This window comes from Limulus polyphemus, unplaced genomic scaffold, assembly GCF_000517525.1.
Source record: "Limulus polyphemus unplaced genomic scaffold, Limulus_polyphemus-2.1.2 Scaffold210, whole genome shotgun sequence".
Lineage (NCBI taxonomy): Eukaryota > Metazoa > Arthropoda > Merostomata > Xiphosura > Limulidae > Limulus > Limulus polyphemus.
In genome coordinates this window covers 584208-601273 of record NW_013665820.1, presented here as the reverse complement: position 1 = coordinate 601273, position 17066 = coordinate 584208, and the positions used below count along the sequence as shown (strand labels likewise).

The 17066-nt window shown below is 36.4% G+C and overlaps 1 protein-coding gene across 1 annotated transcript in view; it reads left to right on the top strand.

Moving 5' to 3' along the window:
- The window catches only part of LOC106478422 (N-acetylglucosamine-6-sulfatase-like), a 37538-nt gene extending 21312 nt beyond the window's left edge, over positions 1-16226 (top strand). Inside the window, exons 7-12 of the mRNA XM_022382025.1 lie at positions 1-158; positions 2698-2780; positions 4356-4474; positions 7667-7770; positions 14376-14591; positions 16107-16226. Of these exons, the coding sequence (XP_022237733.1) occupies positions 1-158; positions 2698-2780; positions 4356-4474; positions 7667-7770; positions 14376-14591; positions 16107-16226 (800 nt within the window). The remainder of the gene's footprint in view (positions 159-2697; positions 2781-4355; positions 4475-7666; positions 7771-14375; positions 14592-16106) is intronic.
- The last annotated feature ends 840 nt before the right edge of the window (positions 16227-17066 follow it).

Sequence of the window (17066 nt, the reverse complement as noted above, 5' to 3'; positions counted from 1 at the left end):
CACAATTTTTAAAGGAATTTTCTCAAAAAAGCCCTTTTTTCATGATGCTGTCACCTCCAGCTCCCCATTCTCCTTTCACTCCTGTTCCATGGTATGCCAAGAATTTTTCAACAAAATTAGCTCCACGAACACCAAACTTTGGTGTTTATGGTGGAAAGGTTAGTGCCAGCAAATTGAAATACCTAAATGTGATTGAGCATTATATTTTTTAAACTTCTAATTGAAACTTCTTATTTGCAATTAATCACTAAATTTGTCATCATAATATGTTGTGTATTACTGAAAAATGAGAAGTTGAAACTAGGATGAATCGATAACTAGGAGTAGTTTAAATTTTGTCCTTATTTCTCTTTAATAAATAGAGCATTTGGTCTTTGTATTAACTTTCTTTCCTTTATCATAATAACCTTAGATATACGTTTATGGTATTTAGAGTATGACTGATTACAAAGTAATTACTTCTCTCTGTGGATTTTGGATTAAGTATGTTAGACTTATAATCTCCATTTTTCTGGATAATGAGAACTAAAGAAGTACAAACTTGATAACATTCTTGTGGAATATTTATAAGCATTTTTCACAAATGACAAAAACTCTTATTTCTTGTTAACCCTTTTCAGCTCCATGAGAGTATGTTGTCATTTCTGCATATGCATTCCTAACTATTGATACTTCAAATGTCACCATATCTGATGTTTAAACACTACAAATATATAGTATAATAAACATTGAACATTTTTGAACCCAGTTGAGATAATACCATTATGAAATAAATATGTAATTGTTCGAAGGCCAAGTTTCATACATACTTAACAACAGTAGAGTTAGAGATCTAATGCATCATGTGCTATTCCAGTTTGTTGAAATAAATTTTGAAATAAAACATATTTCATTGAAACAAGTATAAATAGATAATACTTATTTTGTTCTGTCATTGGATAAAAGTTACCCCTTTTCTCCTTTTATAAATTGCATATAGCTGATTCTCTCATACTTTCAAATTTTTATCAGCAGTAACATTTGTAAAATGAAAAAGCAACTGCCAAACGAAAAATGCATGAGAGCCAATAAAATTTATGTATTACCTTTATTTAGCTTACAAAAAATGCAAAACAATGATATAATTAAAGTATTTGAAGACATGATCCAGAATGACTTCTGGCTTAATAACATAATATTTATAAAATTGAAATTCATATAAAGAATAAAATTATATCTAAACCCACAGAATCTCAGCTATGTTTTGTATGTTGATAAGTAGGCAAGTAACTTTAAGTTTTTAATTCCCAAATAAAACTTACAACTGAGAGGGAAATAATCACAGTTTGGCTTGATTAGCAACTTGGATTTTTTTTACTATTTTATATCAAAACAAAATTCAAAATGTAAATATTCAGTTGTAGTTTTTAATTTGCCCTTAAAAAAGGTATAGGATTGGAAAATATTAAACTGACAAGCAGCTGTTTAAATTTTGTCAGTATGTGGAATTTGATGTCCAAGAAAAATAAAGAAATTACATTGCGAAATAAAAAAAACAGTTACCTTGATGTGAAATTTGTTGTATTAGTTCCTGTACTGTGTTCTCTTGACATTAAAAGTGTTTTTGTATGTAATTTGTATTGTGTTATCTTGATATGAAACTTGCTGTTGTGTGTAATTCCTATATTGTGCTGCCTTTATGTGAAATATATTGTTATATGTAGCTCCTGCATTGTGTTATCTTTATACAAAACACGTTTTTGTATGTAGTTCCTGTGTTGTATTTTTGTGATATGAAACCCGTTTGTGTATGTAGTTCGTGTATTGTACTGTCTTGATGTGAAATGTGCTTTCATATTTTATTCCTGAATGTGTCGCCTGGATATAAAACTCTTTGTTGTGTAGTTCCTGTATTATGATGTGGTTTTGATGTGAAACATGTTTGTGTAGTATGCTCCTGTATTGTATTGTTTTGATGTGAAACATGTTTGTGTAGTATGCTCCTGTATTGTATTGTTTTGATGTGAAACTTATTTGTCTATGTAGTTCCAGTATTATGTTATTTTGGTATGAAACTTGTTTGTATATATGGTTCCTATAGTGAGTTGTTTTGGTATAAAACCTTATTGTATATGTACTTTCTCTTTGTGTTGTTTTGATGTGAGACATGTGTTTATTACTCTGCTGTTTTGTGTTCTCTTTATGTGAAACTTGTTTGTGCATGTAGTTACTGTATTGTGTTGTCTTAACATGAAATTTGTTTGTATATTTAGTTACTGTATTCTTGAAATGATAGAATAAATCAACAATCTACAGCTTGTGTTCATACCAAAGAAAAGGAGTGCTAATTCATTTACACAACAAACTTTAAGCACCTTGGTAAAACACTTTTACTTAATGAGTAATCTTTCAAGTTTTTTTGTTTTTGGTTTCAGATATATTATTACATTGAACAACAGTGCTTGAACTGATAAAACCAGTGAGCACTTATACAGTTAGAATATTTTTGTATGAATAGAAACACCATTTAATCGGGCCAGTAATTATGGAGTTACTCTTGGTTGGATAAGCAAAATTTTATGTGTTTGGATTATTCCAAAGTTGATACATTTTGTGGAGCTTTCTTTGTATTTGTGGCTTCACAAAATATTACTTATCATTGTTTTTGTAATTTTTAAGGGTAGAAGAGCAATCTATGTACTCTTTTTTTTATTTCAGGAAAAACATTGGTTGCTTCAACAGCCACCTCATCCATTATCAAATGAGGTTATTAAAAATATTGATGAAACATTTAGAAATCGGTAGAGTATAATTTTTCTTGTTCTTTAAGTTGCTTCTGTTTGTGGCAAAGTGTGTTATAGAAAAGTATGGTTTCTTTTTAAAGACTTGTAAGGAGGATTCATACACATCCTTCAAAGCCATGAAAAGTTAGTGAATTTATTTTAAGTCATAACAATTATTAGATATCAGTAAATTACTGCTTATTGGAAAGAAATATGTAAAAGTCAGAGATAATGAAAAATTCAGGAATATTATCCTCTACAAGTGAAATTTTAGCCATGAAGAAATATAAGTAATTTCTATAATTTTGTGCTAGAGTTAAAAATAATGAATTTTGCAAAATTTTCAGTGCATTCAGGACTTGAATATCTATGGGTGTGTGTGCAACAAAAAGATGCTATTTTGTGATTGCATTTAGCTGAAGGATGCAATAATCTCAACAAAACAATATGCACATTGTATAAGAAATCTTTCCAATCAGGCAGCACAGGTTAAAGGGCTCTGACAAGTCATATGGAAGGTACAAATAACATTACGTGATTCAAAATGTTATATGACTTCATTCAGTAGCAAAGAAAAGGCCTCTGGGAATAGCCTGTATATACTTTATTTATTTTATAACTACATCTAGTGATTATTTATTATTTTGGTTAGTTAGTAATTATTTCTGCAAATATAGTAAATGTAGTGATTTTAGGCATCTAATCATTAACTGTTAAGGACATTTTTAAAATCGCTAAATACTGATTTTGGAGTTAATTGGACTTCACATTCATTTCATTTTCTAACTTAACCAGTCTGTTAGCTGAGATTTTTGTTGAAAAATATTCCTTGAAGAACCTTAAAATTGTATGCATGTTAGCAATATTTATTTTTGTTATCCCTTAAGTTCAAGAATGTATATATATATATATACATAGTCGTTAAATATTTCTTAATTTTTGATACCAACCATTGTAAAACAACTTTGGCCAAGGCATACAAGGAAAAATGTTGCAAGTGTAATGAGGCCTGAAATGGCTGGTGGTTAGGGCACTAAATTTGCAATCTGCAGATTATGGGTTTGAATCCTGTCACTTTAATTAATTGCCCTTTAGCCATGGAGGCATTTCAATGTTATAAGCATCCCCACTATTTGTTAGTAAAGAGTAGCTCAATAGTTGGCAGTGTGTGGTGTTGACTAGCTGCCTTCCCTATAATCTAGCACGTTGAAATTAGGGATGGCTAGTACAGATAGCCCTTGAGATGTACATGAAATTAAACAAAACAAACAAACAAGCAAAGGCAAAATTTGATTGTTCTATGTCTGTCATTCAGCCTAGTGTAAACAGATGAACATTGCTTAGTGTGACACAAAACAATTTTATAAAAAGTTATTTAAAAATGAACTATTTGTTGCTATTTGTTTGAGCTCCATCCATATGTTGTAAGCATTACACCAGTTTGCAGTACAAACCCTTATCACTAGGTATTATAGAAGTATGGATATACATATGTATTTATGTATAAAATTAGAGTTTGTGCTTTAAGATTTTCTATACAACTATTACAAGATTGTTCTCTATCATGAAAACGACTTTGTTTTGTGTTTCCAGATGGCGTACGTTACTATCAGTTGATGATCTGGTTCAGAAAGTGTTCCATGTTCTGAAGAGAATAAAGGCTTTGAATAACACTTACATTTTCTTCTCTTCAGATAATGGATTTCATTTAGGTAAGTATCATAATTAACAAAATTTGTATTAAAACAATAAAAACATTTCAAGTCTCTTGCTTCCATTTGGATAATTTCCAATACGATATGTTAACACAAAATAGTTTTTTTTTTATTAGTACTACCCTCTATCGGCACAAATTTTCAATTCTTGCCGCTAGCCTTCCACTTCCTGCTTCTGCAAATGATCATGCAGCAGCCCTCCACCAATAGAAGTGCAATACAACCCCTATTGTAACCAGAGCCCTCTTCACATTTGCACTCATTAATCACTTTTCAATTGACAGTTGTACTGTACAGACATGCTGCTTTTTGCTTGTGGATTTGTCAACATTGTTCTTTATACTACAGACTTAGTTTTTCTTTACTGTTTATTTATATTTTCTCATTTTGGAATTATGAAAGGTTGCATTTTTCAACTTTTCTTATTTTTTTAGGGGCCTTTTTCACTAGCATATTGTGGATCCCACTCTGTGGCAAGTGGTGCCTGACAAGTCATACTTTTTTTTTTGGAAAATTCTCACTGTCCATCCTGTGACCATGTTTGATGTCAATTACATTGTAGCCTTTCCTACTGCAAACCTGATGTATAATTCCAGGTGCCACCAGGTGTTGGTTGTGTGTCTCTGTTCTATTGTCATCTATGCTTAAACAATTACATTGCAGGATTGGGTTATGCACACCGTAGAGATGGGGTGTTCCATAAGACTGCTAATAGTTCTCTCTAATGGTTTTATACTTCATAAATATGTTTGACCTGGACCATACACTCATGGACTAACATGAGTAAAGCAGACAGAGATTGCTGCCCATCTCTGATACTCCGCAGTGTTGAGATTCTTCCTACCATAGACGTGATGTACAATTCCAGATTTCATCATGTTTTGGTTGAACAACTCTGTCGACATAGTAGCTCTGCTTTACAAAATAGGGTATCATGGTCACCCACTGTACTGTCTGTGGTGATGCAGTCCTCCAGACCCTCCGAGTTTTCCCATCCTTTCTTCTAGTGGAGTATGGGAGCCCCTACCACTTACTAGTTTCTAGCTGCTGGGGTGCTGGATGATGGAGGCCTGTCTTCCTGAGAGATGAATTATACCACTCAGATGAGAATAGGGCAGTGGCATTCTGCAGGTGTTGCTAGTGTATACATTTCCTTCTGCAGACCTGATGTACATTTCCAGATGCCACCAGGTTTTGGTTGCAGCACTATGCTGTATTCCTGTCTATATATCTGATTGATTGTTTTTTTCTACCATGTCATTCCTCCTTCCTACCATCTTCCAGATGTACATTCCTGGTGGGTCCGGTGTTGGTTGGAGATGGTCCAGCTAATTAAGTCCTCATGTGTGCTGGCCAGTATCCCTCCTCCTACTGTGGACTGGATACCAAATGCCCATTGATGCGAGGTTTTGGAATGGAGATGCACCTCATTTTGCAGTCCCTCTTCCTACTGTCTTCTGGATGTCAGTTCCAAGTGGATCTAGTGTTGGTTGTAGCTGGATGCAGCACGTTTTCCCACTTGTGCACGGCCGGGTATCCTCCTCCTACCATGGACTTGAAATACTATACCCCTTGCTGCCAGGTTTTGGACTGGAGATATCATCCCGCCAGGGATTTCCACCTTCCTACCATCCACTAGATGTCAGTTCCCAGCAGATCTGGTGTTGGTTGTGTTGAAAATGTGCACAAGTGGAGACTGATCTTGGTACGGAAGCTCGCCTTCCCTACCAATTCCCATTTTGAAGTGAAGAGGTAGGTGATCCTCTACCTATCGCGGATCTAATGTACCATTTCAGATACTGCCTGGTGTTGGATGAGGTCGAACTACCACTATGGTCTGTCACGCTCTAGCCACTCGACACTCAAGGGTCCTATTAATTGGTCATACATATTCTAGGATTACTTTATGTTTTTCTGCCTTATGTTTGCAACACAGTCACAAAAGAGTAAAGAGTATACCTGAATCAGATGTAATGCAGTCTCTTGCTGAGATGTGATGTTTTCTCTTTTGGTTCCACACCTCCTGGTCTTTCTTTGGGTGCTTCCTAAATGGGGCTCATTTTTACACAGGCCCTCTGCCAGTTGAATGTAGGATTCTAACTATTTTGTGAGAGAAAGATATCATATCAGAAGTTAGCATTTTCCTACACTGAAAATGTATTTTCGATAGATACTTACCTCTGCTTATATTTTTTCCCCAGGCTTCCCACTTCCTGTGATATATAGTGTAGGTCTTATGAACAATCTTGAAGTGATTAATGAGTTCAAATGTGAAGAAGGTGCTGGTTACGATAGCGGTTATGTACCACTCATATTGGAGGTGGAAGGCTAGTGGCGAGCATTGAAAATTTTCACCAATAGAAGGCAGTACTAATCGATAAAAGTTGTTTTGTGAGAGGAGGTAAGTATCTTTTGGAAATACATTTTCAGTTTAGGAAAATGCTAACATTTACCAATAGACATGGCTTCCATTTGGTCCAGTTTAAAGAAAGAGAATGTTTACCAATACAATAGGCTTCCAATTGGTCCAGTAAATAATGTTTTATGATAGCAGTTTTTCATTTCTGCTAACAGTCTGGATACTTGGTTATTGTTTGGCCAGAAATGTTGATTTTAAGTTCACTTTCAAGTGAGTGTTGTATATTGGGATATCTTTAAGTATAATACATTTTTTGAAATAAAGACTCTCATGCAGAACAAGAACTTTCATGCTCAAGTACATTTGTAAACTATTTAAGTATAATAGATATGTAAAACAAAGATTCTGCATGCAGAACAAGAACTTTCATGCTCAAGAACATTTGTAAACTATTGTAAAATAAGTGTGTACTAATGCATATTATGTTGAGCTTTATAATTTAAGGTCTTCTTTAAGACTGGCAGGTTTATTAAAACTTACTCTTCATATGTCCAACTGCCAACAGCAGTAGTATGAGAAATGTTACACATTTTCAAATACTTAGTGCTACATAACCTACCTGTATTCTTAGATGAAGGGAAATACATCTTCCATCTGCTACCTGTCACTTTTGACCAGCATGCTACTAATACACCCTGGTAGTACCTTGACAGCATAGTTTAGCTGTAAGTACTTCATATATGGTATGTATTTGTGTATTTTTGTTATTATTGTATGCAGATAACTTGATGGATAAATAAGAAAAATGCACATAAAAAGTATCATTGTAGGTCAGTTTTCACTTCCACAAGATAAAAGACAGCTTTATGAGTTTGATATCAGAGTTCCTTTGCTAGTGAGGGGACCAGGAATAACACCTGGAACAGTGGTTAAGGTAAGGATTTGTTGCTATAAAGGAATTGTCCTGAGAATTAAAATATTCCAAAACATACTTATCTCTGCTGACACTATAGCTGTTTCTTGACTTCCAGGGTTTCCATACTTTGCCAATCTAAGCATTGAAAATACTTGCTCCAGTCTTTTATATCTCACTCGAATGCCCTTGGCAATTTCTAATTTGCAAAATTCTCTATAAATTTCAATGCGCCCCATATCTAGGTACTGTACATAAGCACCTCATTTAGATAATGTAATAATTTTTTTCTCACCAAAGTGTTTGGCACGGGTTTCTGTAAACTGGAGTGTTGTGATTATTCACAATTTATGTTGCGTCTTTCAAAATATTTTTACTACTGTTATATCTTCATTTATATTTATAAATCAATTTAAAAATAAAACATACTGACAGGTATGAATTCCCGAGTTAATGTATCTACTACGTAGGCCAATCAGACTCTTGTCTTCTACCTCTGCTATCTGGTGTTTGTCAGTGGCCAGGAGAGGGGGTCACTCTCAGTCGAGGCTGTCTGTGATGTGATTCATTGCGAGATGGTGACATATATGTGGATCAAGGGGTTCTGAGGCAGCATTAGCAAATGACTTGGGACCAGCTGGGGAGAATTTAGACTCGCTTTTTCCGGCTCTTTCTTTTACTAGGTCGGCCTCAACAGAGGATCCTTTTGATTAGCGTCTTCAGTTGGTTACTCGGGTTTGTGAGGTTTTGGGGGTCTCTTCTATTGCACTTGACATTTTTTGGCAGAAAGGTCGGCAAGTGACAACTTGGTTTTTCCTCCTCCTTCTTATATTGCTGTTCATGCTGGGATCTTTGCCACTCAGTTATGCAGCAGGGTAACAATGCCTTGTCCCCCATGTTTATCAGAACAGCATGCTTTGGCTTATCACCGCCAGGTGGAGGTATATATAGATTCTCAATGGATGGACCCCTTTTAGACCTGTGGGGTTTTAGATTGGAACCTGTGATCACTTTGAACAGATCATAGTTTTCTCAGACTCATCTTACTCTCACGACTGTCCTCAGGTATTTATCTTTGATCCAACTTTTGTCAGGAGCCTATCAATGTTTTCCTCAGTAATTTGAGGACGAATTAGGTTCTTGAGTTCTTTCTCTGGTTTCTTGGCAGGTTTGTTGTTGGGATTTATTGGGTAGAGACACCTTGTTACAAAGTATTTGTTTACCATCTTCTGCCCTCAGGGAGTTACAGAAAGCTCCTTTTTTCTGTCCCATGTGGTGTGCCAGAGTTCCAGAAACGTTAGAATCACAAATTAATTCAGCATGTTTACATTCTTCTTTATCGTCGTTGGCTTCTCGCTTTTCTGGCACTAATGTGGGAGTGTTTCCTGACCTCTTTCTTCGGTTCCCAGGTCTATTGGTTCCCATATTAGAGTCCGTCTGTATTCTTAAAGATCTTTGGCTTGGACAGACTGTCAACAATGGCGTCAGTGACTATCCCATAGGCAGGGGAGCAGTGGGAGCTCAATTACATCACTTTCTGGACATTTGGAGCTTTTTCACCAGGGATCCATGGGTACTTCATCTTTTGGCTTCAGGGTTGGTCATTCAATTTACATCACATCCACCATTATCTGCACAACCTGTTGCCTTTTCACCTCCAACAGATCCATGGTGAGTGGAGCTTCGTTCCCAGGCCATAAGAGAATTGTTAGTCAAAAGGGTCGAAAGGGTAGAAAGGGTCGATCCCACTATTCTGAGATTTTATTCTTGTTTATTCATTGTACCCAAGATGACAGGAGATTGGCATCCAATCATTGATCTGTCTCGACTCAACAAATTTTTAGATCCTCCTCACCTTACTAAAGAATCTTTTCTCTACCTATGATGGCACTTTGTGCCAGAGCTCTAGATGACCAAGTTTGATGTTACTGACGCTTATCTCCAAATTCCCGTAGCAAAATCTTCCTGGAGGTTTCTCAAATTTGTGCACGAGAATAAGGTATGGCAATTCAGGGCTCTACCTTTTTGTTTTGTATCTGCACCTTATGTCTTCTGCAGAGTTGTTTGAGCTTTTTATCATCATCTGCATTCCGTGTGCTTGTGCACACATCATTATATGGATGACTGGCTCCTTCTGGCAGCATCCCATCAGTTAGCAGAACCACACTCTCAAGCTTTCCTTTCAAAAGCCACAAAAGTGGTCTTCCTTATCAGACTGGAGAAATCTATTGTCACTGGTGCAATATCTCGTCCATCTGGGTGTGTTTATCAATACTCACTTAAGTCGAGCTCAACCAACCCCTATCAGGCTACAAGCCATGGAAAGAACCGCCAGGCTTTTACTTGTGTCTCCTCCTACTTTGCAGATGGTTCTTTCTCTTTATGGGATGTGTGCATCCCTCAAACCTCTTAATTTCATTGGGACGAGCACATATGAGGTACATGGATCATGCATTCCAATCCTTTGTATCACTTTGTCTCATTACTCAGGAGCAACATCATTGATTGCAAATGGTGGTTGGATCGGAACAACACTACTATTGGGTACCCATTCCACAACTCGTCCCGCGATCTATCTGTTAACAGATACATCTCTTCAGGGATGGGGAGCTTATCTTCAAGGTCAGGAGTTTCAGGATATTTGGACAGAAGACAAGTCTACCCTCCATATCAACATTCTAGAACTCCTTGCAGTACATCGGGATATAGTTCAAGGTCTGTCTCTCTTGAAGGGAAAAATTGTCATGATACATTCCGATAATTCCACGGTGGTTTCTCAGATTTCTAATCAAGGAGGCACACATTCTTGAGACCTTTGTTTTTGTACCGTAGATCTTCTTTACTGGGCTCATTCCCATCTTATCAGTCTTTTAGCATGTCATGTTCCAGGAGTGATGAATTTAATTGCAGATCACTTGTCTTGACCCAACCAAATTCTTCTGACGAAATGGATGCTACATCATGAGGTTTTTCTGTGGATTTGCTCTCAGAATGGGTCTCCAATGATTGATGCCTTTGCAACTCATTGGAATTCTCAACTGCAGTTGTTTTGGTCTCCAATACTTCATCCTTAAGCATTGGCAGTAGATGAGTTCAGTCAGGACTGGACAGGTTTACATCTGTATGCCTTTCCCTCGATTCGGCTATTGCCCGGGTTCTGACTATGGTTCGTTCCACTCCCTGTCAAGTTTTCTTGGTTGCACCATATTGGCCAGCTCTAATGTGGTTTTCACTTCTTCGGGATCTGCAGGAACCTATACCTCTTTCACACTGACAGTCTCTGTTGAGACAACCTCAATCAGACATTCTCCACCCAGATATTCAGAAACTCAATCTTCAAGCTTGGAAGTTATGTGGTCCTTTGTCCGACATAAGAGTTTAACTTCTAAGGTTTTTCTGAATTTAACTAAATCTCTCCATAGGCCAACCACAGCCGTTTATCAATGGAAATGGAATACTTATTATCACTGGTTTAATAAAAGGAATTTAAACCCTCTTCATCCTAAAGTATCTACCATATCCCGATTTCTGACTTGGGTATTTGAGAGGGGTCTTGCTTTGTCTATGGTTTCTTTATATAAGGCATCCTTATCCACTATTTTTTGGTATTCCCTGAATTGGAAGGTTTTTGAATCCTCAGTACTATCAGGTCTACTCAAATCCTTTTGTATTCTTTGACCCACACCTTTTCAATTACCAAACTGGGATTTAACATTTGTTTTACATGCATTGACTCATCCTCCCTTTGAACCCTTAGCTTTGAGTTCTTTGTTTCACCTTTCTCTTAAGTTGTATTTTTTGTTGTTGTTGGTTTGTGGACGTCATCAGTTGGAGTTGTTTGCAATTCATGTGCATTGTACTTCTTATCATTCCACATTTGTTCTGCATTACCCTGACAGTTCTTTTCTTCCAAAGACTGGCAGCTAGGGAAGGGGAAAGATCCTTCTCACCAATTCATTTGCCATCCATTTCTCACCTTTATGACTGTTCTGATCCTGATTGTTTGTTATGTTCTGTTAGGGCCCTCAAGTGTTATGTTGCTCGTACTAACTCATTTCCAGGAAGTAGGAATCGATTGTTCATTCATTGGAATCTTTCTATTTCCCGTGACTTATCTCCTATTACCCTAACAAGGTGGATTCATAAATTGATTCACATATCCTATAATGGATTATCATTACAGGAGAGGAATCTTTTGCATGTCACATTTCACCAGATTTGTCCTATCTCTATGTCATTAGCTGCTCGGTTGAATTGCCATCTGGAAGACATTGTGCGCGCTGGTATGTGAACTACTCCTAATACTTTTCTATTTCATTAATTACATGATCTGGCAGTTTCCTCAATCATATACTTTTATTTTCAGGGTCCCTTTATTTTTCACTGGATCCCATTCTGTAGCAAGTGTTGCCCAGGCATGTATGGTTTCTTTTTTCAATTCTGCACTGGCAACCACTTTCACTATAATTACTACAGGTTGCAACAGGCTCCGTCGAAAAAGGGTGTTCCATAAGACCATCTAAGTGCCTACGGATGGTATTACCTTATTAGTATGGACTGCCACTCATCGTCCCTGCCAATCTTCAGGTTGAATGAATCTGGGTTAGTTTGCTTTTAAAAAATGTAGGAAACTTGGTTCACCTATTGTAAAGTTTCCAGAGCACTGTTCCTCAGGGCTCCTCGATGCGTATTACCCCCCCCCCCACCCCCCCACACACACAGATCCTACTAGTGGAGCTCTGGAATCCTTACCACCCCAAGTTTCTAGTCACTGGAGTGGTGGACAAAGGATTTTTCTCCAGAGTGTTTGAGTGTGTTCCTCCACTCTTGGAGAATAGGCCGAAGTTGGGGGCCCTCCTCCTTGGGTCCCTGGATGTTTCTCCCAGATGTCAGTAGGAGTGGTACCAGCCTCCGTGGGAACCTACTCCTAATACCAGTTCAGATTTGACACAGAGCTATCTGATTTGGGGGTGCATGGCCCTTCTCTTTGGTCAGTGTTGTATTGTTCATGGAAGGAGGTCCACTATCTCCACTATCATAACTTTGAATGTGGAGTGGTCCCATCCTAGGTCCTTGATTGAGCACAGGTTCCATGTCCTCTCCATAATTCCAGGGGCAAGTGGAATACTCCTTGCCCACTTGATTGGGGAGTGAGGAAGAATGTTCATAATTCCAAACCAGATGAGTTCTGTTCCTTTGGTTGAGTGTGGCATACACAATCCCATCATTCCGAGCCTGGGGTGTTGCCATTTGGACTTCACCAGGTGGAGGAGAAAGTTTGTCCACTTTGGAATGTCTTAATTTCTCATTGTGATTCTGGTGGTGTGAACGCATCAGTTTTTGGCTACAGGTTGGGATCCAATCAAAAGTATATGTAACATTGCTGTCCAATAACTCTTGCCACCAACATGGGATTAGGTACCATGATCCCCTTAATTCCAACACAGAGTTGTGGAACCTCAGCTATCTGGTTGGGGCTGGCCTGTACTGACAATTACTCATATTTTATTCTACCTTTGTTATAGGAACTGATTTCTGGTGAAGAGCATACCTGTTCTGAATGTAGTGCAGTTCCCCCACTCTTGTACCATCTTTATCTTGGTACACTTCTGGTCTATACAGATGCTTTCTGTATGTTTCATGTCTGTGCTGGACCCTCCACCTTCTCAATGTGGGATTCTAGCTATTGTATCAATGGAGGTAAGTATGTTTTGAAAGTTAACATTTTCCTAAACTGAAAATGTATTTCCAATAATTTTCACCTCTGCTGACACTCTTCCACCTTACCTCCCTACTAAAAGCTAGTTTATCTCTTGAAAAAGTGATTACATTATCTGAATGAGGTGCTTATATACAGTAATTAGATAGAGGGCGCATTGAAGTTGATGGATAATTTTGCAAATTAGAATTTGCCAAGGGCAATCGAGTGGGATATAAAAGACTGGAGCAAGCATTTTCACTCTTAGATGGGCAGAGTGGAAACCCTGGAGATCAAGAAATGGCTATAGTGTCAGTGGATGTAAGTGTTATTGAAAATGCATTTTCAGTTTAGGAAAATGTTAACTTCAGTTCCATAATTAGAAATTAAATCTAGAAATTAATATACATTTCAAACAAATGATTAATTTGTGAATGCATAGGATACAAGAAAAGTTTTGTATGTGGTAGGTAAAAAGAAAAGGGGGGAAATAAATCTTTAACTTATGCTCTAAAATGTTGACAGTTAAATATATTTTATTTCCTTCTGTTTTAAACAATTTAGGAATTGAAATTTGTCAGGAATTAATTTTAATTTTCTTAGCATTATTATTGCAGAGTGCTTGAAGTTGACTGTTTCATGTGTTTGTATCATACTTTGGTTTTTATGTCAATCCAGCATTTATGTTGGTAAATCTTTTATGCTCCAATTTGTGATAACAAATTGAAATATAGTAGCTGTATTTAAATGTGATACAAAAGTTTATTTTTAGGCATTGTAGTGTCCAAGAGATTTTTGCGCTTTTTTGTTGCTGTTGTCTAGCTGTAAATTTAATATTAAACCCACTTTACTAAATTTTAATATTTAAAGTCAGATGTATTTTTTCATGCATTAGTACTATTATTTATCTTTTTATTATACATTACAGAAACCTGTTCTTAACATAGACTTTGCTGCAACATTTTTGGACTTGGCTGGTATTAAAAAACCAGGCTTCATGGATGGAACTTCTTTTGTACCTCTTATAAAAAATATTACTTCATTACATGAGTCATGGCGAACAGAATTTGTTGTGGAGCATAAGGGAGAGTCAGTTGTTGGGCCAGTGAAAGGTTGTCCCCAGTACCCCAATGGTGGGGTCAAGGTGAGTACTATTTACTAAACATTGAACAATGAAGAATTGTACCCCTGTGGTAGTACCAAGGTTAAAGTATAAGAATTTAGCAGTAGAAAAAAGAATAGAAGCATAATTATGGTAGTATTTATTGGTCAAAACTTTGACATGCTAGAACACCAAAATCTGTCTTAAGACACAAAATGTCAACTTGGTTGAACTTGCAAGAATAAGGTTTTAGTATATGGTCTAACAATAAGATTGTAAACTCAGTCTCTAAAACAAAATTAACAAAAAGCATAAACTTAATGGCCATGTGCTTCCACAGCAATGCTGCTTTAGAATTACATGCTTCTTATGGTGTGAGTATAATGATAGATTAGCTTACATAATATTCTTTTGAGTAATAAAGTATCACATTCATTAAGAAGTAATTTCTATATGTTAGTAAGTCCCATTTGACTTCATGGAGTGGTGTACGTATCAATCAAAACAAAGTATGCTGCCATATTAAATATCAAGAGTTTTCTTTGAGCCAGAGGTAGTGAAGTGTGTAATTCATGATGGTAAGAGCTCGGGGTATATTGTTGTTGGACTAGCTGATAAATAACCATCAAAATTATTTTGTCTTGAAACTAAAGAAAGTATAAGTTCCATTTAAATAGTTGTCCATAGTTTTTGCAATTTTGTATAAATCAGAGTTTGGGTTTTGAGTGTTCTGTGGATAAAAAAATAATGATATTTGTTTTGTACCATTGTAAATGCTGTTTATAAATTGTTTAAATCAGTTTCTAAAATAGTTTTTTGACAAGTGATTTAAGAAAAAGTGTTCTTGAAGTTTTGTGGACAGAAAAAGTATTTTTCAGTAACATGATTCACTTCTCTGCACAACAAAGAGCAATCACCTTACACACACTGCTGTGTAACTCCCTACAGATACCAAAAACCTTGAACAAAGCTTCCACTTTTACACTTGCCATAGTGTATCATGCCAACCCATGATGTAATCATCATTAGACCATAGCCTTCACAATAGGGGGGCAACATATCATTCATTTTGCACCACTACTTGTCTTCAGATGTTTTTTATATTTCAGCAGTTACCAGAACTTTTGAGCTTATTACTTTAAGCTTTCATTACCATTCATTTTGTAGTCTTTCCTTTGTTAATTTTTGTATGTACAAGAATGATACCATGTTTTAAACATTTCAGTTAAAATTTTGATTTACTTTATCTTCAATTTGATTTTCTTTCTCTCATATTTATACTTCTGATATATATATATATATATATATATAGCCCATTGTCTATCATCGTTGTTTAACTCAACATACAGGTTTCTTCCAGTACTCTTCACAGTGGTCATTAGGCTTATGCATCATTGACATACCTGGTTATTTTTATTTCTTAGAAAAAACAGCTTCATTTCTATGATGTTTCTCATATTTTACAATAAAGAACCACTACAAAATCATTCTCATAGATCAGTGGATTATGCATTCATGTTTCTAACATCCCCTAAGGTTCTTTACATTCCTTGACAGGTGTCATCCAAGACTCTAAAGGCAAATGGAGGTACTCTGATGGTCAATGATATTATTTCCATTGTGCACCATGTGGTTGATTTCATTCTAACCTCAGATCCAGGATTCCTAACCAACTGACTCTGTTAATTTAGCTGAGTCTGTCCTATCAGGTATTGTGTTTCACCACTGTTGTTTCCACGAAAGCTTTTGGTTTTAGTTCCCTCTTCCCATCAAGGATCAGGTAATTCTATCTTCATTCTTCTCTGCTTGGATTCGATACATATAAGTCTTGTTTTCTCTTTCTCGGATTATTTTTTGATGAATTTTGGGCTTTCTTATTTTATGATCCTCCATTACTTGAATATCTTCTTTCAATTTAGAGATCTCTTCTTTTTCTCTCCATTTACCATATTCCTTTCTTACTCAATTTCTTCTTTAATTCTCAAAATTTCCTTTCTTTTAGGGGCTTTATGTCATGATCCTGCCAGCTTTACTGGGGCAACTTGCACAAATCAACTGTCCACTGTGCCCTTCATTTTCTTCCATTTTGTCCCAGTTAACTTTCTTTGTTTATGGGATGTACTTAGATTGCCTTAGTTTCTGCCATTCACCTCCATTCATCTCTCTCTCCAGAACCTGTATCTTGCACGTTTTCTTTTTGATTTGTGTTTTTGTAGTATATCTTCTACTTTAGCATCTTTAGCTGATGTGAACTGTGAACTCCCTTTGTTACTACCCAGTGAGTTACTCAAATACATTATCAGTAGTTTTTTTTCCTATCCTTTTACTCTCCATCTCACCGTTTTCAAATTCCGTTGGACAGTTCCTCTACCCAACTCTGTACTTTTACTCCCATCCCTATGTCATTTCCATCAAGATGGATGGTTGTTGACTAGTCATCAGTCTGTCCAACTTGACCCAACTCTGGTCTTCCCTTAGTTCCTGATGGATAGTTTCTCACTGTGTGGTGGATAATCT